The sequence below is a fragment of the Equus przewalskii genome, unplaced genomic scaffold (assembly GCF_037783145.1).
Source record: "Equus przewalskii isolate Varuska unplaced genomic scaffold, EquPr2 contig_13539, whole genome shotgun sequence".
Lineage (NCBI taxonomy): Eukaryota > Metazoa > Chordata > Mammalia > Perissodactyla > Equidae > Equus > Equus przewalskii.
Window position 1 is genome coordinate 23,362 of NW_027227189.1, and position 25,976 is coordinate 49,337.

At 43.6% G+C, this 25,976-nt stretch overlaps 1 protein-coding gene across 1 annotated transcript; it reads left to right on the forward strand.

Annotated features, from left to right (window-relative positions):
* Positions 1-1,723: 1,723 nt before the first annotated feature.
* LOC103542219 (doublesex- and mab-3-related transcription factor C2-like) lies at positions 1,724-7,250 on the forward strand. The gene is made up of 6 exons (XM_070606784.1): positions 1,724-1,854; positions 3,099-3,317; positions 3,406-3,563; positions 4,225-4,361; positions 5,576-5,723; positions 6,702-7,250. The coding sequence occupies exons 2-6, from the start codon at positions 3,103-3,105 to the stop codon at positions 6,812-6,814; spliced, it is 771 nt and encodes a 256-aa protein (XP_070462885.1). The 5' UTR covers positions 1,724-1,854; positions 3,099-3,102; the 3' UTR covers positions 6,815-7,250.
* Positions 7,251-25,976: the final 18,726 nt, after the last annotated feature.

The window sequence follows — 25,976 nt, forward strand, 5'->3', positions numbered from 1 at the left end:
CAGCAAAGATAGTATGATAAAGAGAAACGCCAAGTCAATCTCGCTCATGAAGAGAAGACACAAAAATCCTAGGCAAAACTTTGGCAACCTGAACCCACCGGGATACACAAAAGATGATACACCATAACTAAGTTACATTTATCCTAGGAGAGCAAAGCTGGGTTCACATTAGAAAAGCCATAGATGGAAGGGGGCATGAGAGAGGTCTGTGTGTTGCTGATACGTTCTGTTGCTTGCTCTAGGTGCTAACTGAATGTGTATGCTTAGTTTTTGAAAACTCATTAAGATACACACATGGTGTTTGTCTTTTTTTTGGTTATAAGATAAACTTCACCGAAGATTTTTTAAAAAATCTTTAAGTAACACTCACTGTATTTTAACGGGTTAAATGAATAGAGCCTTGATCATTTCAATAGAGGCAAAAAAGTAGAATTCAATATCTATGCATGATTTTTAAGACAAATTAAACTAGGAATATAAGGGAAGTTCCTTGATCTGACGAAGGCAAAGAAAGGAAAAAAGAGGGAGAAAGGAAGAAAGAAGAGACAAAGAAAGAGAAAGAAAGAAGGAAGGAAAGAAAACAATGAAACACAGCAAACCCATTTTAATATGGAAGTGTTGGCAGCATTCTCTTTGATGTTGGGAACAACCCAAAGGTGCCTAATTTTGCCATCGCCATTCGACTTGGTAGTGGACGTCCTAGCCAGCACAGCAAGAAACCTGTAAGTTGATTTTTGCACTCCTGTTACTCACAGATTCACAGAAAGCTGCAGAATGCCGATAGACAAATTATTAGACAGCACAGAGTTTAGCATGGTGGCTGACTCTAAGATCAATATACTTTTTAAAAAGTCGAGTGGATTTCCATAAATTAGATACAAATAGAAAATGTCTCTTTTGAACAGATACGAAGTATAAGAGCAACAACACTCTAGAGTATCTTCAGATAGATACAATAAAAGATGTACAAGATCTGAGTGTACAAAAGGTAGAACTAAATACTAAACTTAAAGATGAAAACGTTAAAGGAGACCCACATAAATGGAGGGGCATCCCATGTTGGTGACCAGGAAGGCTGGATAGCCTAAAGATAGTAAACTCGCCCCTAACTGATCCATAGATTCCACGAAAAGGCAATCCAAATCTATTGCAAATGAGTTTTCAGGGAGCATGACATGCTGATCCTAACCTTTATAGGGAAGGGCAAAAGGCAAAGAACAGCCAAGATATGCCTGGAGATGATGAATAAGATGTAGGGACTTTCCCTGCCAGAGATCAAGGTGTCTCATCAAGAGATAAAAATTAAGCCAGTGTAGTATTGGCGCAGGAATAGACAAATTTATCTGTGGTACAGAACAGGGAGCTCAGAGACAAATACGGACCAAAATGACTCCAAACACTGCCAAATGTTCCCAGCGGGTGCAAAATCGCCCCCGATTGAGAATCCCTGACACAGGAATATGGATCAACACACGCTGAATTTTGCAAAAGTAAATCACAGATTACCGAGGACATGAGTGAAAAATGCATGCACATACAATATTTCACAGCCAAAGAGCGAACAGTCTGGGAAACAAGGCTTGCGGAGCACAGCGCTGCACTCCGCTTCACGACTTCCTGGCTGGCCTAGTAAAGCGAGCATGCGGAGAAGCGGGAGGGAAGCGAGGGGGCGGGACTTTGTCGGGTGAGCCTCGGTGGAACTCGAAGCTCATTGGTCGCCCGCCACAGCGGTGAGAAGCCGCAGGCCGGAAGCTCATTGGCCTTTGTGGAAAGGGCGGGAAAGGGAGCGAGCACTGGGTCTTCCCTCAGGCCTCTGGTGCGGAGCCCACTGATTCCGACCTGCCGAAGGCTGAGGTAACCACAGGCTGGCATCAGAAATATGACCCTCGTTCTCCACGCCCCTTCTTTTCTCCTTTCCTCCTCTCTGGATCCCCAGCCCTTTTTCCTGTCCTCCACCTCAGTGGGGAACCTCCGCCCCCTCCCGCTCCCGCTATCCCGCTCCGCCCCTTCCCCGTCCTGGGTGGAACCGCCATGGTGGAACCGCCGTAGGAGGACGCCTTGCCCCAGCCCCCTGACCCCTGGCTTCTGGCTCCTGGGGCAGGGCTCATGCCCCTGCGTTTGATTCTGAGGTGGGGGCAGCAGCGAATGACTGGGCTGCCTGAGAAGAGGTGGTGCAGTCCAGGTGTGGGAGTGGGAGAAGGTGTGCTCAAGTATAATTGTTGAAGCCTGGAGAGGAGTGTGGATGATTGTTGGGAGGCTGTGGAGAGAATGCGTGGGTTCGCATAAAAGCAGCAAGGGTGTGTTGGTCCAGGAAAACAATTAGCGCAACGCAGAGTCGGCTGTTGACTAGATCAGAGTCTGGCATTCGATAGGGGGCTCAACAAACATCTATTCAGTGAATAATCGAGGAGATGAATGAAAATAATTATCGAAAGAGGGGCTTGGAACCCAGCAGAATAATATGATTTCATGGGGGTGTAAAGGGATGTCAGGTTAAAGAGGGCGCAAAGGAATAATTAACGTTATGGTAGGGTGCAAGAAAAGAATCAGAATGGAGTGTGAGAGGAAAACTGAATGGAGGGCATACATGAGACTAATAACAGAACTGAGTGCAGCGGGCATAGAATCATGAGTAGGGAGTGAATGAATGTAGGATGTTAGGAAGACAGTTGTGGAAGTGGGTGCCGGGAATGATAGTCGGGAATAGCAGAGTATGGGATGATACATGAGAAGGGGGAGTGGTAATTGTTGAAGGGGGCACGAGAGTGCAAGTGTATGCCTGAAAAGGGGGTCTATGTGGAGTGAAGGTAAGCAAGGAGACTAATAATTGGGTTGAAAACAGACAGGACCCATGCCAAGAGTTTCTCGGAATGAGGCTATGTGTGAGTGGGGCTTCCTAGGAATGACACTACCCCTACATAAGCTTATGTAGCTCATGAGGCTACATAAGCAAGAAGGGAGGTGCAATCTGATTTCAGTGGCGAGCTGGATGGAGAAGAATCCAGCCGCCTCAGGTGAGGTTTTCCAAGGGCAGAGGAAGTACCTACGTTGGGGGTAGGGGATCATGTGGCCGTCCTGACCTCTGCTCCTGGCCCTAGAACCATGGATCCCAATGAAATGCCTGCTGTGCACTGCTGCCCCTCTGACTCCACCAAAGGGCTTGGGACTGGATTCCCATGGGGGATTAAAATTGTTCCCAGAAGAGCTATAATTCTCTGTGCCCGCTGCCACAACCATGGCATCACTGACCAAATCAAGGACCATGAGCACTGCTGCCTCTTCCAGACCTGCAAGTGTCACAAGTGTGTCCGCTTCTCGTGAGTATGGTGTCTGATAAGGGAGGGGAGAGAGGGCCGGGCCTTCTCTAAATGTGACCGACTTTAGACCTGCAATCCCCCACTTTAGGCAACACTGCACGGTCTCGCCTGCTGAGAGTGCCTTGAAGAGGGAGCAGAGGGTACACCTAAAGAGGCACCTGGCTCAAGGACTGATAAGGAGTGGGGCCGCCCCTCCCAAAGCTCACCGCCGTGTCGAGAAGTTGGCCATCCAAGGAGGAGTCCCCAGTGAGTGTCTCGGGCCAGAGAGAGAGCCTGGGTTTGGGTGTAGGGAGCATGAGTAGTTCTGTCACCAGTTCTATCACCCAATCTCGATGTGGCCTTGGGCAAGTTACTCTTTGGGCCTTTGCGTCCCCAACTATACAATGCCATCAAGATTACCCACCAAGTATTGGTGGGGAGGAGAGATCTGGGGGCTCAGAGAGGTCCACGGTGAGATGAGGCTGCACATTGGGGGTGAGGCTGAGTGGAGTGGGGTCAGGAGGAAAGGCTCACCTAAGCTGTCCCCAGTCTCTCACAGCTGGGAAAGAGAACATCATGCCTCAGCTTGAGGCCCACCCCTGTGCAACCTTCGAGGAGGTAAGGAGAGTCTGGGGCCAGTGGGAGAGGCTCCCACCTCAGCCGCTGCCCAGACCCCTTCCTCTGTGTCCTGAAGACCTGGGTTCCATCTCTAACCCTGGTGCAACTTGCCATGTGACCCTGGGGAACAAATGCTTCACCTCTCTGTGCCTCCATTTCCCCAGTTGCAAAATGAAGTGTAGGACTGGCTGGTCTTCAAGGTCTTCCCCGCTCTGACATTCTGGGCTCCTATCTTCATTCCAAAACATGCCCACATCTCTTCACGGCCGGCCTGGTACCTGACTCCAACCCGTGCTCTCTGCTTCCGCAGGCAAGCTCCCAAGGGACTCTGCTGATTGGTCAGGCCCCAGAATTTTTGTCTCTATCCTGGACTCCAGCACCCTTGAAGAAGCAACTAACAATTTCACTTTCCAGGGAGCCCCACAGGCTCCCTACTCTGCCCAGCACGTGAGTAGAGTGAGAAGGACCATGGAGCTAGTTACGTATTGTGTGACTGGGTGCCCAACCTTGTGTTTGATGCCACGGGAGATAGAAGGAGGAAGTAGAGGTGACGGTAGTGGTGGCACGGCGTGGGTGGTGGCAGTGGCGGTGGCGGCAGTGGAGGAGGAGGAGGAGGTGGAGGAGGACGAAGGAGAGGAGGAGGAGAGGAGCAGGAGGAAAAGCAGGAGGAGGAGACGGAACTGGAGGAGCCAGGGAGGAGAAGGCAGCATCTCAGAATAACGGGCAAGGACAGGACTCTCCCAGCTTTGCCATTTCCTATTTGTGAGACTTTGGACAGGTGACTTGGTGCTTCCGAGCCTCCATTTCCCTATCAGTGTACTGACAGGGGACAATATTCTACTCCTATAGCATTGACAAGAGGACTAGCACAAGGCCTGCCACATAGCAGGCCTTTCAACAAATTAGAGGCTGTTATTCCACATGAAACAGATTGATGGGATAGAAGGTCCTGCTGAAAAGGGGAGCCATGATGGCGAGGGCCACAGAGGCCCAGGCGAGGGTCCAGAGGCCATTAGCGAAAGCTGCCTGGAGATAAACCAAGCTGGCCCTTCAAGTCCCGTGGGGATTGGGGAATACGGAGGTGAGAACCAGTCCCTGGACAGGGACGGTAATCACGCCTCTCCAGGTGCTTTGCAGGTTAAAACACAGACACCTGTGATTTCCCATAGACTTCACTGTTGCCCTGGGAGTTTTGAAAAAGCTGGCAGGAATTAGCGTCTCAGGAAAGATATGGAAAGAAGATATGAAAAGATATAGAAAAGAAAACAGGCCGAGCAGGGAAGGGACTTGCTCAAGCCACAATGACTAATGGCCAGCAGGCTTTCAGACTCCCACATCCAGATACTGCAAAATCCTGCCTCTCTCTGTCTACTGGCAGTATGTGTCTGCCAGAGGGCTTAATCCCCTGGCCTCTCCTTTCCTTGTTTCTAGACACTCAACTCTGATCCTCCAGGTCTGTGCCACCCTTGACTCCATTCTACCGCAACCACAGATCCTGGGAAAATGGTGGGGTCCAGAACCCTGGCAGGGGCTGAGCTTAGTGAATGGGAAGAGCAGAAGGCCTCGGGGTGGGTGGGGCCTTCACTGGAACTGGAGACTGGAGGGGCACTTGTTGCCTGTGGGTTCCCAACTCCCATTCTCTCACACCCTTTCCTTTTCAGGCACCCAAAGCTTCTGACCGGGACCTGGGTCCTGCCTCCTCAGAGTGGCAGCGGAAGCTGGAGGCGGCCGAGGCTCTGCTGACTCTCAGATACTCTTCCCAGGCCCCTTCTGGCTCCACCTCCCTGCTGCAGCCCTGTGCTGCACCAGGTAGCCTGGTCCTTGAAAGGAGAACACGGAGTGGGAATAGTTGGGAAATAGGAGGGCACTGTGATAAGCAGGACCTAACTGGGAAGTCAGGGTTAGTGGGTTGAACCTCCTTGGGCCCAGGCACCCAAGCTCCTCAGCCTGATGCCTGAGATGGCAGTTGACGGTTGTTCAGTGAATCATCAGTTCATCGAGCTTTGTGCTCGACAGCAAATGTTCAGCGCTGTGACGTCAGGAAACAAGGAACCTGAGGCCCTGAGAGCAGCAGGGACTTGCCCTAGAGCATGCAGCATATCAAGTGGAAGAACCAGGTCTCCTGACTCCCAGCCCAGAGCTTTCTATCCAGATCCCTGCAGTCTGCTGTGGTCTGGGGAGGACACACATAGGTGATAAGAACCTGGTCTGGAAGGAGATCTGGTCCCTACCTTCAGGGAGCTTCCAGTCTAGATGTGGAGCCTGGTTGCCTTCACAGGTCGTATCTTGCAGCTAAATCTCAACGATGAGCCTGGAGACGAAGGACGGCAAGAGGCCTGAGAAGAGATACATACCTGGGGAGGCTGAGAGGGAAGGCTGGGTGCTCCCAGGCCAAAACGGTGGGTGGGATACGGTGTGCGAGTGAAGCAGCAACCCTGGAGGAACTGCCGGAACGGAAAGGGATGAGGCTGGAGAGGCTACCAATCATGGAGATCTGGCATGCCAGGCTTAGGAGGCTAGGCCAGCAACTGTGGGTGGTGAGGGGCCAAAAAGCGTCTGAGCTAGGGAGGAGCACATTCGTAGACCCTGGGCTTGACAGAAAGAAATGTGGTGGCTGTGATGGAGGGATTGGAGGAGGCGAGGCTTGAGATGGGCAGATCAGTGAGGAAGAGTTCTGTGCAAGAGTCCAGGTGGCAAAATGTTAATTGGGGTGGAAGGAAAAGGAGGGGTGAGCCTGGAGGGGAAATGGGTGTGACCCGGCCCTGACCTCTTCCTTTCTGTCTACAGCTCCCGCTGGAGATCGAGGACTCCAGCCTCCTAGCCCCTCTCCCAGACCCAGGCTGGTCAGCTCCATTTCTCTGCCTATTGGACATCTGGGGTGCATCTCCCTCTTGAAGTAGAAGCCCAGAGGAGGAGGCCTCGCTAGAGTACTGCTTATTTATGCATTTGCAAAATGTTTAATGTCCAAAATGCTTAACATCTTTTCGTTAAACCTTCAGGTGCTTTTATAAGCTTTCAGACCCTTTTTATTACATGGGGCAATTCCTTGGCTGAGGGTGGGTATTCTTGTACCTCCATCCCTTACTCCCTTGGATCCTGGGGCCTTTTTGCGTCTCTTATAAAAACAGCGTTGTGCAATCTAAGCCGATCAGTCTCGAAATAGGGTTCTGCGTGAGTTCATACGTTCATATGCCAGGGTTTTTGTTTGACTCGTGATTGCGAACATACCAGCGCGCTCATGTACGTACCCACGCATGTGAAAATATGAGGGTGTTTTCATCTTGTGTCTAGCTTTGTGTGTGTGGGCAAATAATAAACCCTTGTTGTTGTAAGGCACTGAGATATAGGAGTTGTTTGTGACCACAGTATAACCTGGACTGTCCTGACTCTAACAGACTTGTTCAATTCACTTTTCAAAGTGAGACTCACGTTACTCAACAACTGGGATTTCTCAACATGTCTAGATAAGAAAATGGCAGAGAAAAAAGGGTAGGAGATTTATTCGCTCAGCAAGTAAGTGCCTACCCTCTGCCTGGCACAGACTGTTTCCAGTTGCCCAGAGGGCCACACACTGAAGTGTCTGCAGGATGAAGCAGATCGTATAAATGAGCAGAGCAGGCCAGACGGGCTCCAGCCAACTGACAGTGCATGCTCTACCTAAGGGGGCAGCTGCCACTTGGCTCTAGCCAATTGTGGTCATGCAGGAATGTGGACTCATTGTTGCCACATCTCCTGATTTTTCAAGAGAGGGTGGAATTCTAGATTTCTATGTAAAACATCTCAGTTTTAAAATGTTGACTCTGGTTTCCTCTTTAAGCTCTATACGTGGGCCAAGCAAAACATCCATGCAGGCCAACTTTGGCCAACAGAATGCCAGTTTGATTCTGGTCCAATGTGTATTTTACAGTGGGGGAAACTGAAGCCAATCAGCACAAGAAGAATCAAAGAGGGAAGATGAATTAGACCCAGAGCTTACCTTTGAAGGACCCACAAAACATGAGGAAGAATCATTACCATTTACTTATTCCGTGCCCACCGTATGCTAAGCGTGTGTAGCCTCACAGCAGCTCTGTAAGCCAAGCATTATTACCACCCTTTTGCCTATGAGGAAACGGTGCTCAAAGAGTAAAAGTAACTTGCACAAGTCTTTGAGGGGAAATTTTTAGCCGAAGATGGGGAGAGGCTCCCTTCTCTTTGCCAGGCCTAAATTAGCTAGTAATTTGCTTTTTTTGTAAAGCATTGAAAGAAAGCTTCAAAACTTGAAGCGGCAGACATCCAGTCAGAGGGGTCTCTCAGAAATGGTCCCTTCGTTTCATACTCAGGGTAACAACGTCTGGTAATCTATCAGATCTTACCTGCACTTGTCTCTCAGTCCTCTGCTGATGTTCCAAACAAACGAAGACCTGGAGACCCCGCCAGGAGGACAGAAAACTCAACTGGACATGCCCAGTCACTGACTCTTTCCCATCATGTTTCCTCCCTCCTTCCTTCCCTCCCTCTGTTTTCACCCAAGATGATTGATGGTGATGACATCCGATTACGACTTATTCTTTCTTGCTTGAGGCCTTGAGACGGCAGGCTTCTTATATCCTTTATCTGATGCCAGACACACAAACATGCAAAATCACTCAGCACATAGAGGAAGACTGACATCCATCTCATGCCTGCCTTCCTTCCCTGACTTGTTACTTAAATCAGTGATCCCTAAACCCCTCCTCTCCCGGTATCAGATGAACAAGTCCACATATTCACGGAGGAAGGAAGCAGTGTTATCTGGAAAAGGACTAAAGCCCTGCTGCGCAATTGTGTCCTAGGCATGCCACGGCTCCAGAGCTGAGGCGGTAAAAGAGAAAGTGTATTTTGGGTTAAAGGACGCGGCTTGAGAAGAGGGAGGAGAAGAGAAATAAAGTGATGGAGATTGGAAGAAGGAGTGAGCCTCTTTTCCCTGTGTCCTTTCATTTTTTCGAGTCTCACCTGCCGTTCCATGCAGGGCTTTTTAGACTGACGTGTGTGTGTGTGTGTGTGCGCGTTGCACCATACCTTTTCAAAAAGTCTCTTCATGGCGTATTATGGGCATCTTAGGACATCGTCGTAAGTGTTAAATATCAAATCTTTTTTGGGAACTATCCTTTTTCACGTACTACTCCAGTTCACAGATTTAAAACATCACTTTATAAAACAGTGTGAGTTAGGTCTTGGCTCTCCTGTGTTATACAACAACATTGGTTGGACCTGAGGATATCCACCACATCAGAGCGCCTGGAGAGTGGATCAGTTCCAACCAGTCGTATGTAGGTAAATGTTCAGCAACAGGCTCTCTGGGAGAGGGAGGGAAGTTAGGGGAAATGCCCAGTGTTGTAGCATTTTCTGGTTTCAAGCTGCCAGTACGATGTCAATTAATGCAGAGTTGGGAAGAGATGCATTTCTACCATTCAGATACAATAAATGTACATAACCTCAAGAGCACGGGTAATAGTAAAATGTAGGAAAATAACCAGAGATTGGTGAGGTTAGAGTATGTATTATGTTTGTTTTTGATATCATGTATGTAATGTAATTGTTGCTTTGCACAATTTAATTTTTAACAACAGCTGCGTTTAAGAGCCGGCTCGCAAAAATTTCTGAAAATTTAACAGTCAGCTCTTGTGTTCCAGTAAGAGTCCCCTCCAGCACTCCACTGCTTTGGACTCTTGCCCAGAAAGGCGCCTCTTCCAAAGCAGGTCACATTAACGCTGCAGAGCCGTAAAGGGCTGCTACCACTGGTTTCTGACCAAGAACAGCCTGAAGTGTGGGGAAAGTATTTATTAATAAAGAAATGGAATGATCTGGAACAAGTATTGAGCAGAATAAACTGTCAAAAGCCTTTATGGGCGAACGCGCATTCTCGGAGGTGACCAGCGTTGGGTAAAGGTGAGAAGTAGGGACGACAGACAATAAACAAAACTCATGCAGGGCTGTGTTCAACAGATTTCTCAAAGGCCAAATGAATGGGGCAACTGGCGTTGCTGGATCTGTATCTCTCCTCAGAGAGACAGACATTCATTACACTCCCTCATCCTTCTTAGATAAATGCTGCATGATCTACATAAACTTCTCCACCTTGCCTTTTTTCACTTAAAAATATATCCTTCGTTGTTAAGTATAGGCACTATGTTATACAGCAGATGTCTAGAACATAGTCATTTTGTATAATTGTAGCTTTATGCCCATCAAACAACAACTCTCCGTATACCCCTCCCCCCACCCTTTGGCAACCACCGTTCTATTGTCTGTTTCTGCAAGTTTGACTATTTTAGATGCTTCATATAAGAGGTATTGCGCACTTAAAAATTTGTTAAGAGGGTGAATCTCATGTTAAGTTTTCTCATCACAAGAAAGCGAAAACAAAACAAAATAAAAAAGGGACACAAGGAGACTTTCGAGGGTGATGGATATGTTTATTACCGTGATTGTGGGGGTGGTGACACAGGTGTACGCATGTGTCCAAACTCACCAAATTGTACACATTAATACGTGCAGTTCTTTGTATACAAATTATACCTCAATAAAGCTGAAAGAACAGTATCTTTGAGATCACTCCACGTTGCGGTGTAGAGACCTCTCTCACTCCTTCCAACAGCTACAGAGTACGCCATCGTGTGGACGTTCCATAATTTAGTCAACTCATCTGCTATTTAAAAAAATTTTTTTTCAATTATTTCATTGAGATCATAATGGTTTATAACATCGTGTAATTTCAAGTGTACATTATTATTTATCGGTTTCTGTATAGACTGCATCGTGCTCACCACCAGTAGTCTAATTTTTATCCGTCACCATACACATGTGTCCCTTTACCTCTTTCGCCCACCCCCCAGCTCCCTTCCCCTCCGGTAACTACTAATCTGTTCTCTTTATCCATGTGTTTGTTTATCTTCCACATGTGAGGGAAATCAGGCAGTATTTGTCTTTCTCTGTCTGGCTTATTTCACTTAACATCACACCCTCAAGCTCCATCCATGTTGTTGCAGAAGGGACGATTTTGTCTTTTTTATTGCTGAGTAGTATTCCATTGTGTGTGAGTATAGATGTATATATTATATATACACAATATATGTACATAAATGTGTCTGTCTGTCTATCTATCTATCTATCTCCTTTCAACCGTCTTCTTTATCCATTCAACCACAGAAGGGCACTTGGGTTGCTTCCACGTCTTGGCTATTGTGAATAATGCTGCGATGAACATAGGGGTGCATAAATCTCTCTGGATTGGTGATTCCAAGTTCTTTGGGTAAATACCCAGTAGTGAGATAGCTGGATCGTATGATATTTCTGTTTTTGGTTTGTTGGGAAATCTCCATAGTGTTTTCTATAGTGGCTGGGCCAGTTTGCATTCCCACCAGCAGTGTATGAAGGTTCCCTTTTCTCCACAGCCTCTCCAACATTTCTTATTTTTTGTCCTGGTAATTATAGCCATTCTGACAGGTGTAAGGTGATATCTCATTGTAGTTTTGATTTGCATTTCCCTAATAATTAGTGATGTTGAACATCTTTTCATGTGTCTGTTGGCCATCTGCACGTCTTCTTCGGAGAAATGTCTGTTCACATCCTCTGCTCATTTTTGGATCGGGTTGTTTGTTTTTCTGTTGCTGAGTTGTATGAGTCCTTTATATACTTTGGAATTTAACCCCTTGTCGGATAGATGATTCACAAATATTTTCTCCCAGTTGGTGGGTTGTCTTTTCATTTTGCTCATGGTATCCTTTGCCTCGTAGAAGCTCTTTAGTCTGATGTAGTCCCACTTATTTTTTCTTTTGTTTCCCTCGCCTGAGTAGACATGGTATTCGAAAAGATGCTGCTAAGCCTGATGTCAAAGAGTGTACTGCCTGTATTTTCTTCTAGGAGTTTTATGGTTTCAGGTCTTACATTCAGGTCTTTAATCCATTTTGAGTTAATTTTTGTGTATGGTGCAAGATAATGGTCTACTTTCATTCTTTTGCAAGCGGCAGTCCAGTTTTCCCGATACCCTTTATTGAAGACACTCTCCTTTCTCCATTGTATGTTCTTGGCTCCTTCCTCGCAGGTTAACTGCCCCTAGATGCATGGTTTTACTTCTGGGCTTTCAACTCTGTTCCGTTGATCTATGTGTCTGTTTTTGTGCCAGAACCACGCTGTTTTGATTACTATAGCTTTGTAGTATATTTTGAAGTCAGGGACTGTGACGCCTCCAGCTTTGTTCTTTTTTCTCAGGATTCCTTTGGCTATTCGAGGTCTTTTGTTGCTCCATACAAATTTTAGGATTCTCTGTTCTGTTTCCGTGGAGAATGTCATTGGGATTCTGACTGGGATTGCATTGAATCTGTAGATTGCTTTAGGTAATGTGAACATCTTAACTATGTTTAGTCTTCCAATCCATGAGTATGGAATATCTCTCCATTTCTTTATGTATCTTTTTCAGTTTCTTTCAACAATGTCTTATAGTTTTCAGTGTATGGGTCTTTCACCTCTTTGGTTAAATTTATTCCTAGATGTTTTATTCCTTTTGTTGTGACTGTAAACGGGACTGTATTCTTGACTTCTCTTTCCACTAGTTTGTTATTAGTGTATGGAAATGCAACTGATTTTTGTAAGTTGACTTTCTACCCTGTGACTTTGCTGTAGCTTCTGATTATTTCTAATAGTTTTCTGATGGATTCTTTAGGGTTTTCTGTGTATAGAATCATGTCATCTGCAAACAGCAAGAGTTTCATTTCTTCCTTTCCAACTTGGATTCCTCTTCTTTCTTTTTCTTGCCTAATTGCTCTGGCCAAAACCTCCAGTTCGACGATGAATAGGAGTGGTGAGAGTGGACACCTTTGCCTTGTTCCTGTTCTCAGAGGGATGGCTTTTAGTTTTTCACCGTTAACTATGTATGATGTTGGCTGTGGGTTTGTCATACATGGCCTTTATTATGTTGAGGTACTTTCCTTCTCAACCCATTTTATTGAGAATTTTTATCGTAAATGGATGTTGGAGCTTGTCAAAGGCTTTCTCTGCATCTATTGAGATGATCATGTGATTTTTATTGCTCATTTTGTTAATGTGGTGTATCACATTGATTGATTTGTGGATGTTGGACCATCCCTACGTTCCTGCTATAAATCCCACTTGATCATGGTGTATGATCCTTTCAATGTATTGCTGTATTCAGTTTGCCAGTATTTCGTTGAGGATTTTTGCATCTATGTTCATCAGAGATAATTGGCCTGTAATTTTCCTTCTTTGTGCTGTCCTTACCTGGTTTTGGTATCAGGGTAATGTTGGCCCCATACAATGAGTTAGGAAGCGTTCCATCTTCTTCAATCTTTTGGAATAGTTTGAGAAGGAGAGGTATTAAATCTTCTTTGAACATTTGGTAAAATTCTCTGGAGAAGCCATCTGTCCCTGGGATTTTTTTTTTTTTCCTTACAGGGGAAGATTCACCCTAAGCTAACATCTGTTGCCAATTTTCCTCCTTTCTCCTTCCTTTTTCCCCAAAGCCCCAGTACATAATTGTGTACAGTTGTAAATTCTTCTGTTTCTTCTACGTGAGCATCCACCACAGCATGGCTGCTGACAGACGAGTGGTGTGGTGCCACGTCCGGGAACTGAACCCAGGCCTCCAAAGCAGAGTGTGCAGAACTTTAACTGCTAGGACATCGGGGCTGGCTCTGGGCGTTTGTTTTGGGGGAGGTTTTCTATTACTGTTTTGATCTCTTTAATTGTGATTGGTCTGTTCAGATTCTCTATTTCTTCTTGATTGAGTTTTGGGAGGTTGTATGAGTCTAGGAATTTATCCATTTCTTCTGGGTTATCCAATTTGTGGGCATATAGTTTTTCATAGTATTCTCTTATAATCCTTCGTATTTCTGTGGTATCCGTTGTAATTTCTCCTGTTTCATTTCTAATTTTATGTATTTGAGCCTTCTCTCTTTTTTCCGTAGTTATTCTGGCTAAGGATTTGTCAATTTTGTTTATCTTCTCAAAGAATCAGCTCTTAGTTTCACTGATCCTTTCTACTCTTTTTTTCAGTCTCTGTTTCATTTATTTCTGCTCTAATTTTTATTCTTTCCCTCTTTCTGCTGACTTTGGGCTTTCTTTGTTCCTCTTTTCTAGTTCTGTTAGGTGTAGTTTAAGAGGACTTATTTGAGATTTCTTCTTGTTTGTTGAGGTGGGCCTGTATTGCTATGAATTTCCCTCTTATAACCGCTTTTGCTGCATCCCGTAAGAGTTGTTATGTTGTGTTTTCATTTTCATTTGTCTCCAGGTGTTTTTCAATTTCTCCTTTGATTTCTTCATTGATCCAATGGTTGTTCAGCAGCATGTCGTTCAGTCTTCACATGGTTGTGACTTTCCCGGCTCTTTTCTTGTGGTTGATTTCTAGTTGCATAGCATTGTGGTTAGAGAAGATGCTTGATATGATTTCAATCTTCTTAAATTTATTGAGGCTTACCTTGTTTCCTGACATATGTCTATCTTTGAGACTGTTCCATGTGCACTTGAAAAAAATGTGCATTCTGCTGTTTTGTGATGGCGTGCTCTCTGTATATCTATTAAGTCCATATGATCAAGTGTTTCAATTAAATCCACTATTTCCTTGTTGACTTTCTGTCTGGATGATCTGTGTATCGATGTAAGTGGGGTGTCGAGGTCCCCTACTGTTATCGTGCTGCTGTTAATTTCTCCCTTTAGGTCTGTTAGTAGTTGCTTCATATAGTTTAGTGCTCCTGTGTTAGGTGCATCTGTATTCATAAATATTACGTCCTCTTGGTGGAGGGTCTCTTTTATCATTATATACTGGCCCCCTTTGTCTCTCATTGTTTTTTTTTACGGTGAAGTCTGCTTTGTCTGATAGAAGTATGGCAACACCTGCTTTCTTTAGTTTGCCGTTTGCTTGAAGTATCGTCTTCCATCCCTTCGCTCTGAGCCTACGTTTGTCTTTAGAGTTGAGATGTGTTTCCTGGAGGCAGCATATTGTTGGGTCTTGTTTTTCAATCCATCCAGCTACTCTGTGTCTTTTGATTGTCAAATTCAATCCATTTACATTTAGAGTGATTACTGATATATGAGGGCTTAATACTGCCATTTTATCGCTTGTTTTCCGGTTGTTCTGTATTTCCGTTGTTTCTCTTCCTTTGTGTTTCTGACTGCCATTTCATTTTGGTGGTTTTCTCTTTTTTTTTTTTATGAATTGTGGCTCTGCTCTGATTTTTTACTTAGTGGTTACTGTGAGGTTTCTATGAAAGATCTCACAGAGGAGATAATCCATTTTCTGATAGTATCTTCTCTTCGTTAGCCTAAGCAGGTTCCATTCCTTTCCTCTTCCTCTTCTGAATTATCGTTGTCACAAATTGTTCTGTTCTGTGTTGTGAGTTTGTGACTAAGTTGAAGTGTTTACAGTTACTTTTGATTCGTTCCTTCCCTTTATCTTTTAAGTTATAATTAAGTATTTGCTACCCTGTTCTGAAAGAGAGCTGCTGTTTTCTGATTTTTGCCTGTCTATTTATCTCCTTGCTCAAAGCTCTGTAGACCTTTGCCTTTTTGTTTCAGGTAGGAGGGCATCCTTGATCATTTCTTGTAGGAGAGGTCTAGTGGCCATGAACTCCCTCAACTTCTGTTTATCTGGGAAAGCTTTTATTTCTCCATCATATCTGAAGGACATTTTTGCTGGATACAGTATTCTTGGCTGAAAGTTTCTGTCTTTCAGTATTTTTAATATGTCATTCCGTTCTCTCCTGGCCTGTGTGAGGTTTCTGCCGAGGAATCTGCTGAATGCCTGATAGGGGCTCCTTTGTAGGTTATTTTCTTGTGCCTTATTGTCCTGAATATTTTTTCTTTGTCATTGACTTTTGCCGGCTTTACTCTTATATGCCTTGGAGAAGGTCTTTTAGCATTGATGTAATTAGGAGGTCTATCGGCTTCATGTATTTGTAAGTCTGGTTCCTTCTCCAGGTTTGGGAAGTTCTCAGCTATTATTTCTTTGAACAAGCTCTCTGCTCCTTTCTCCCTCCCTTCTCCCTCTGGAATACCTATAATCCTTATGCTGCCTTTCCTAACTGAGTCGGATATTTCTCGAAGAATTCCTTCATTTTTCAAAGATCTTAGTTCTCTCTCCTCCTCCTCCTGAACCATTTGCTATATTTTTACCCTCCAAATCACGAGTTCTTTCCTCCATAACATCAGCTCTATCTTTTAAGGTTCCCAGATTATTTTTAATCTCATCAATTGTGTTCTTCATATCCAGAATTTCTGCTTTTTTTTGGTAGTTTAAATCTCTTTGGTGAATATTAATTCTTCTCATTAATTTTATTCCTGAGCTCATTGAACCGTCTGCCTGAGTTTTCTTATAAGTCGTTGTGTTTCTTTATGACAGCCATTTTGAATTCTCTGTCATTTAGATTGTAGACTTATGTGACTTCAAATTTGGATTCTGGAGACTTGTCATTTTCCCTCTGTTCTGAATTGTTGCTGTAGTTTCTCATGGTGTTTGATGAACTAACCCTTAGCGCATTTGTGGTAGGATCAGGTCACAGATTCTACCTGCTACCTCTGGGGAGAAGCGGGAGCTGTGTTTCTGATCCCACCCCATCTGCTGGAAGTTGTAGGGGTACAGTGGGTCCTCCCACCAGCTGGGAAAGCATTTGCACACATGTGTTGATCTGCCACTGCCTCTTCTTACAGTCACATCAGCTGCTGTGCTTGGAGAGCAGGGCTTTTTCGTGGGGTCCGAGCCTGGGCCGCTCGTTGGGACCACAGTGGCATGATGGGTTCTCCTGCCGGCCAGGAAAGCTTTGGCATGCAGCCTCAGGGCTGCTGCCACTTCTTACAGTTGCACCAAGGTGTATTCCCACTTGTGGAACTGCAGCGGCACTGTGGGCGCTCTCGGCTGGGAAAGCATTCACAAATGCACACGCATGCACGGGGCTGCTGGGGTGGGGCCAGAGAGTGCTCACCTATCTCCACTACTTCCCAGAGGCCCAGTCCATTCACCTTCAGATGTATAGCTGCATGGGTCTCTCAGGCGTCCTGTTGTACTGTGTGGGGTATCCTCCATTGGTCAATGAATGTGCATTTAGTTGTAATTCAAAGGGGGAGAGATAAAGGGAACAACTCACTCTGCCATGCTGCTGACGTCACTCCAACTAATCTGTTGATGGGCCCTTTGGTTGGTTCTATTCCTGCTATTACAAATATAGCCGCAATGAATGGACTTGTGACATAACCTTTAGCAATTTTCATCAATATCTTTGGGATTGACCCCTAGATATACTATGGCTGAATAAGTGGTAAAAATGCATGTAATCTTGCTCATTACTCTCAAACTCCCCATCATAAAGGTTGTACTTACTGCCTTTTCTCCATCAATGTCTGAGAGTGCAAGTTTTCCCAGAGTTTCACCAGAAGTGCTGTCAGACTTTTGAATTTTGCCAGTCTGAATGGTGGCAAATGGTATATCAGTGTCTTGCCCATGAATAGCTGTTAGCTGTTCTTTTAGCGCAGGGGAGAAAAATCAGGAGCAACTTATGTGGCCATCTTGATGATGTCACTCTTTGCCATCTTTGTTCTTAATGGGTCCCAGAAACTAAGGGTGTGTCAAGACCTGTCAGGGTCCCAAAAGGGAGTATCCAAGTCAGTACCTAGATGCAGGCTGATTAGAAGCTGGGCCCTCCGGCAACAGCTTCTAAAGTAGGCAGTCAAACCCCTCCCAAGGATAAACTGGGAGATGGGCATTTTTGCCTGTGCCCTCTGTGCTGAGCCCTGGGTGGGTAGCTGTGTCCTCATACGCCTGTTAACAATTGCTTCTTTGTTTGCTGTAGACCTGTGGGACTTTCAAGTGCTAGCCCCATCGGCTTTCAGAGGTAGCTGATTTGGGGGCCTGTCCTTCAGCCAGCAGCCTTAAATCTTGGGTTGCTAGATGTATGGTCCAAACCCTTCTCTCCTGACAGAGAAGCTGAAAGTTGGGTAGTGCCTCCTGATTGTAAGGAGCTGTGCTGGGGGTGGAGGCTATGGCAAGAGCATATCTCAGTCTTTCCGACCTGTCTCAATGTGGGTATTTTCTCAGTCACTCGATGTGTAGGAATCACTCAACAAGTTTCTGGATTTCTTTCAGAGGGAAATTTTCCATGTGTAGCTTTATATTTGGTGTGTCCATGGGTGGGGGGAAATTCAGGAACTTCCTATGTAGCCATCTTGGTCTGGAGTCCTGTTATGTGTTATTTAATCATGATTTTAAAAAAGAAGACCAAAAAAAGTGCACCATTTCCTCACTGATTTGAGATGTCACCGTTTGTCATGTATTACATTTGCTTATGCACTGGGGTGTGTATCTGGATTTTCCAATTTGCCAATAGCACCAATACCAGACTATTTAAAACTAGAGACTTCCAATTTTGGTGTGGCAGTTACCTTGTGACCTCAGTCGTCTGACAGTTTCAAGAAAAGTTATTGATTTTCAGTTTGTCTGGCTTTTTCTTGTTCCAAGGATGGGACTAACAACACTCATACCCTTTACACATCAGAGCTCTACTTTAAGTTTTTAAATCACTTTTCAAGAAGAAATTAATTTATTTTACCACCAACTATGATTTTTTAAATAAATGGTTTTTTATTTTAAAAGTTATAGATTTACAGAATAGTTGAAGGACAGTTCAGTCACTCCCCGTTTACCCCACACCTTATTGTTAACATCTTGCATTATTATGGCACAGATGTAGCAGATGCTGAAACAATATTGATATATATTCAGTTACGATTTTTAATCACTCTGCTAGATACCCTGGATTTCTCCCAAACTGAGAAAAACGCCTACAAATTGTTTCCAAATGTAAGGACTTTTAAAAATGATTATTTTAATAGTTAATGAAAGCAAGGAGTAAGAAACAGAATGCAATGTGTAGCACAACACTTTGTTGAATAAAAATACACACATTCCAAACAATAAGGCACATTTTACAAGAACACATACAAAGAACACAGTAGACAAGAGACTCCCGGGACTGTTACACATCTTTCAGAGGAGAATAATAACGTGAACAAACGGGAGTTGATGAATGAACAAAACAAAAGAGAGGTCTTGTGAAGATCAAAGGCTACTCATGTGCTGCTAACCAAGGAGTTTGTTTAATTCAATCCTCAGCTTTTGGAGGTGGCGAATCAAATGAACGAAACAAAATAAAAATACTGAATTGAACTTTCTCCTTCAGTAATGGTGCATTAAGTAATTCAGGTCGTCCTTTCCACTGAGACAATCTAGAAAGTTGGTACACACTATGACACCAAAATGGCTCAGATGGCTAGCTAGCTAGTGAAAAGTTATCAGGCGAAGATGCTGGAGAATATCTAAACAGACAGCTATGAGCGTGATATTAGTTAGATGTTTCACAAATTGGGAATAGAAAGCTGAGTGCCGAACAGCCTCACGAGGCTAGGATGACAAAATAAGAGTCCAGAGCTTGCCAAGGATAATGGTTTTGGTGAGGGACACTAACAAAGGCTGTACTCTAGGTGTAACAGTAAACAGGAAATAATATAGTGAATTCAAAGACTGTGGACCAGCATTGGGCAATCTCAGTAGTCCATAACATCTTAATCTCTGATATCAGATTTAGGTCAATTACAGAATGCTAACGCCCAAAGTTCCAGGAAGTAGCAACAGAAAATCTTCTCTGGAAGGATAAAAAAAATCATCATAATTTGAAATAATATTTATGAGTGATTTTTCAAATAAAATATCCAACGTACACTCAAAGAGATATATGAAGAGATGAAAAATGATTGAGAATGAGAAAAAAATGACACATCATAAGTCCACAGTTCTGTGCGTGTGTGTGTGTGGGGGGCGGGCACGCACATGCACGTGCACACGCATGAGGAAGATTGGGCCTGAGCTAACATCAGCTGCCAATCTTTCTCTTTTTGCTCGAGGAAGGTTGCCTCTGAGCTAACATCTGTGCCAATCTTACTCTATTTTTTGTATGAGGGATGCCACCACAGCATGGCTTGATGAGCAATGTGTAGATCCATGCCTGGGATCTGAACCCGTAAACCCCGGGCCGCCAAAGTGGAGTGCATGAACTTAACCACTACGCCACCAGGCTGGCCCCTGATGTTGGAATTCTTGGACGCACACCTAAAGCACACACACACACATGCATACACACATAGACACACACACACATGCGTGCACATGCACACACACACACACACACACACACGCAGAGTTCTGTTTACTATGCCCAAGAATATAAAAGGAAAGAATGACAATATTGACAGAAAATGAACCTATAAAAATGACACAGAAAATCTGGAAAAGAACTCACTATACATTTTGGAACCAGAAAAATGGAATAACTGATGTTAATTCTGAGGTGTTTTACAACACCAACAACCACTTCTCTGATTCTCCACGCACCAACTGGGTGTTCAAGAATTCAACTCAATTCTGATGCTAACTACCTAGAGTTAGCACAGACTTCGCAGGTTAAGAGCTCAGTCCCACAAGACTGCGCCCTACTTCAGATGCTGGTTACAAGGCCTCCTGTACTTCTCACCAACTGCTTACAAATTGGAGGTTCCCACGACTTGTTCCTCAGATTTCTTAATTTTCTAGAATGGCTCCCAAACTCACAAATATACTTTACTTACATTTACTTATTTATTATAAAGCATATCATAAAAGATGCAAATGAACAGCCAGATGAAGAGCTACATAAGGCAAGGTCTGGAAGGGTCCCGAATACAGGAGTTTCTTTCCCCATGGAGTTGGGGTGTGCCACCCTCCTGGCACGTGGATGTGTTCACCAACTCAGTAGCTTTTTGCACTCCGTCTCAATCTCCACTCAATCTCCAGCCCTTTTCCCCTCCCCAGAGGTTGTGGGGGTGGGGATGAAAGTTCCAGGCTTCCTATCAAAGTTTTGTCTTTCTGGCAGCCAACTTCTATCCTGATGCTATCTAGGGGCCTGCCAAAAGTTGTCATATTAAAGCAAAAGATTCTCCCATCACCCAGGAAATTCCAAGGGATTTAGGAGCTCTGTGTCAGGAACTAGGGGCAAAGACCAAATATATATTTCTTATTATGTCACATAATGAATCAAAAGGTAAGTTGAATAGCAGATCAAAATGCACAAAAGAGAGAATTACATGTACTGTACACTAGAAATACAAACAGTGAAATTAACAATAGGCAGAATACAGTATCTGGAAGGAAGCTTGGAGACACAAAGCATGCAATATAGAGAAGAGAGGGTAGAGGATTCAAGTTCAAGGTCCAACTTACATTTGTTTGTGTCTCATAAGGAGGGGAGAGAGAGAAGCAGTATTTGAAATAATGGAGGAGGATTTTTCAATACTGACCAAAGACATCAAGCCATAAATTTAAGAAGTTCTGCTAATGTCAGTAGGATAAGAAAGCCTTGCTTAGGCATATCATAATTGGACTGCGTAAAATCAGAGACAAAGAGAAACCTTAAAAGTAGTCAAAGAAAAAGGGCACATCCCTTTCAAAGAAGCAGCAAATTAGACCTATAGCTAACCTCTCAATAGGAAATATGGAAACCAAAGAAAATAGAAGAATATCGCCCAGAGGCTGAAAGGAACTGCTAGCCTAGAGCTCTATACCTACGAAAAGATCCTAAAAAGTTAAACTGAAATAAAAATATGTTCACTTTTGTGCATCAAAGGACACTATCCATAGAATGAAAAGGCGACCCACAGAGTGGGATAAAATATTTGCAAATCATATATCTGATAAGTAATTGACATCCAGAGTACAGAAAGAACACCTACATCTCAACAACCAAAAAATAAACAACCTAATTCAAAAACGGGCAAAGGACTTGGATGTCCGTTTTTCTAAGGAAGATATACAGATGCCCAATAAGCACATGAAAAGATGCACAGCATCACTAATCATTAGGGAAATGCAAATGAAAACCACAGTGAGATACCACTTCACACCCCCTAGAATGACTATTACATAAAAAAGAAGAAAATAGCAAGTGTTGGAGAGGATGTAGAGAAACTGGAACCTTTGTGCACTGTCGGTGGGAATGTAAAATGGTGCAACCACTGTGGAAAACAGCATGGCAGTCCCTGAGAAAGTTAAACATAACATTATCATATGATCCAGCAGTTCTACTCCTGGGTATATACCTAACAGAATTGAAAGCAGAGACTCAAGCAGATATTTGTATAGCCATGTTCAAAGAAGCATTTGTTCGTAATAGCGAAAAGGTGAAAACAAGTCAAATGTCCAATGACAAGTGAACGGGTAAACAAGATGTGGTGTATACATACAATTGAATGTTGTTCAGCCTTAGAAAAGAAATGAAATTCTGATACATACTGCAATATGGATGAATCTTGAAGATACCACGTTAAGTAAAATAAGCCAGTCACAAAAGGACAAATACTCTATGAATCCGCTTATATGAGTTACCTAGAGTCAACTTCGTTGAGACAGAAAGTAGAATGGTGAATGCCAGGTGCTCGAGCAAGGGGGGAATGGGAAATCATTGTTGGAATTATTGTTTAATGAGTATAGAACTGTACACTTAAAATTGTTTAAGTGGTAAATTTTTATGTTATCTATATGATACCACAATAAAAATATTTTTTCAGGCATAAAAAAAAAATGGAGAGAACTCGTAGCCAGCAGGTCCCCAGGATTAAATATATAAAGGGAGATCTTTCAGAATGACGGTAATTCCAGATGGAGGCGTGGAAATTCGGGAAGGATTGGAGAGCATCTATCACAACTTCTACAGTTATAAATTATTTTCTCCTTGGGAAATTATAAGGAGAACATTGGTCTTTTTAAACCTTTTAAAGTTGTGCTCACAGTGACAAAAATAATTCTACCACATAAGTCCAAGCCTCTCTTTCCTCACAAATCCCACACATAGGAACTACTGGACCATAAACTGCACTGACGGCAATGATGGGAGATGGCATTGAAAATGTGGGTTTGGGACACGTTCTGAAGGTACCTGCAGCTGGGATAATGATATAGACCTTTATCTTGTGGGCAATAGGGTTCAATTAGGATGAAAGACATGATCTGTTCTTCAGTAGAAAAATACTTGGTCTTCTTTTTCAGGTTAAAAAAGTTACACCTTCTTGTTGAAAATATTTGAAATATTTATACAAATGTATAGCTTTGTGAAAACACCCTGTAATGTACTCTTTCTTTCCACTTACAAGCAGGGTGCGTATTCTTTCTAAGATATTTTCTGTGCATACCCTAGCGCTTGTGATGGTGGTTCATTTTATGTGTCAACTTGATTGGGCCATGGGATGCCCAGATATTTGGTCAAACATTATTCTGGGTGTTTCTGTGGGAGTGATTTTGGATGAGATTCACATTTAAATTGGTAGACCAAGTAAAGCAGATTGCCCTTCCTAATGTGGATGGGCCTCATCCAATCGGTTGAAGGCCTGCATAGAACAAAATGACTGACCCTCCTCTGTGTGACATCGGCTTTTTCCTGCTTCTGGACTCAAAAGAAGGCATCGGCACTTCCTACATCTTGAGCCTGCTGGCCCTTGCACTGTAACTACACCATCAACTCTCCTGGTCTCCAGTTTGCGGACTCACCAGGCAGGTTTAGGATTTGTCAGCCTCCATAACTTTGTGAACCAATTACTTATAATAAATTAATCTCTATGTCTGTCTCTGTCTCTCATTTTCTCTCTCTCATGTATGTATGTACATAAATTTTGAACCGTTTGAGAGTAAATTGCAGACTGAATGCCCGTTGCCCCCTAAATAGCTCAGAGTGTGTATTTTCTAAGAAGCGCGTTCTCTTACATAATCCAAAAATCAGGAATTGACACTGATGCGGCGTTATAATCTAATTTATAAACCTTATTCGATTTTTAAATGTTATCCCAATAACGTCCTTTATTCCAAAAAGTTTTTTTCTCCTGATGCGTGATCAAATTCAGGGTCACGTGGTGCATCCGATTGTCGCATTTCTTTAATCTGACGCAGTCTTTCTTTGCATTTCATGACTGTGATATTAACTTCTATTACTTGGTTAAGTTGGAGTCTGTCAAGTTTCTCCACGGTAAAGTTTCTATTTTCCCTTCCCGATTAATGACTATTTTATGGGGATATACTTTGAGATTTAAACATAACTTTTTCTTTCTTTTCAAATTGATGCATATCTCACATATGGTGAAATCTACCCTTTTTAGTGTTCAGTGCTGGAAGTTTGACAAAGGCATTATGTCATATAGCTACCGCCAACATCAAGATACAGAACAGTTCAATTATTCTCCCAAATTTCCTTGGGCTGCTTTGTAGACAACTCTCTCCCCCTCCCACCCCCAACAACCACTGATCTATGCTATGTCCCCAAGTTTTTGCCTTTTCCAGAATGTCATTCATATTATTATTATTTATTTTTAGAGACTGGCCCCTGAGCTAACATCTGTTGCCAATCCTTTTTTTCTTCTTCTTCTTCTTCTCCCCAAAGACCCCCCAGTACATAGTAGTATATTCTAGTTGTAGGTCCTTCTGGTTGTGCTAAGTGGGACGCCACCTCAGCATGGCTTGATGATCAGTGCTAGGTCCAGGCCCAGGATCCGAACCAGCGAAACCCTGAGCCGCGGAAGCAGAGTGCCGAACTCAACTACACGGCCACAGGGCCGGCCCTCATATTATTTTGAATGGCTGAATAGTATTTCACTATACAATTGGTCGAAACATTACTTCGGTTCTCCATGGGTTATGATTGACATGTGGCTAGTTTCCAATTTTTCCTTACTGCGATAAGTGCCTCAGGGAAATTCTTGTGCAGCCATCCTTGCACACACAGGAGTATTTCTCCTTTGGGAAGTGTACACACACTTTAAAATAGTGAAAGATATGGAGAATTATCCTTCAGAAAAGGTTGTGTCCATCCTATTACAATCGAAGATCTGCAGTTTTGGGGTTTTTTCCCCAAAAACTTCAATTTTGGCCAAAGTGGTTCATTTTTAAAAATCTGGCTTTTGTTTTAATTTGCATTTCTGAAAGAATTAGTGAAATTGGGCTTGTGTATAATACACTCATCTTACTGTAGAGTGAATGAAATCTGTTGTCAGATAATGAAAGGAAAGTGAATTGAACCCAAGAAGGTTTCCAAAGGAAGCAGGATTAGTCTCCTGCCTTAGAGAATTTCCTGAATTCAGAGAGAACGTTTTTCTGCAAAGAGATTAAAAAACTTCCTTACCCCGACTCCTTAGTCTCAGTCGGGCTGGGATCCACCTTCCACAAGAGTCCAAATGGACAAATATTCATTGATCCTACAAAGTGTCCAGTGCTGAGATAGGGACTGGGGTGCAAAGTATGACAGGAAATGGTCCATGTACTAAAGGAACTTCACGATTTCAGGCGATGTAGTTGAAGAATAAAGGTACAGTATTCTGTGAGTCAGAGATGGAAAAACTTTGGGTTTTCATGGAGAGGTAGATGCTGAGGGCTAAAGTACATGCTTTAAGTTTTAACAGTACCTCCCAGAACACACACACACGCATTCCTCCCCCTCAACTCTCCCTCTACCCCCCTAAATCCAGATGGATTAGAGAGTTAAATGTGAAAGACAAACTATAAAAATATTTAAAAGGAAATATAGGAGTTCATCTTTCTAACTTGGGCTAGGAGAGGTTTTCTGAAACGAGACTGTACAAATCATAAAGGGAAAGATGAATGGATTAGAGTACATTAAAACGAAGAATGTCCTTTCATTAGAAGAGATTAAAAAGTGAAAAGACAAGCCACAAACCCGGAGGGAATATTTCCCATACATATATCCATAGCTGCCATTTAGTGAGGCCCTAATATGTATGGGTCAGATACTGTGCCTGATGCTTTACATAAACTGTCTCTTCTCTTTCCAGCAGGGGGAGCGAGAGGAGGCAGCAGTTATCAGTCCCAATTTACCTAAGGGGATACTCAGGCTCACAGAGCTTAAGTGGTTTGTCCATGGTCACAGAGCCACTCATTGACACGCTGGGACTGGGTGTCATGCCTGACTGAGGCAGGGGCACACAGTGTACTATGCTGTTCCCGGGACTCCT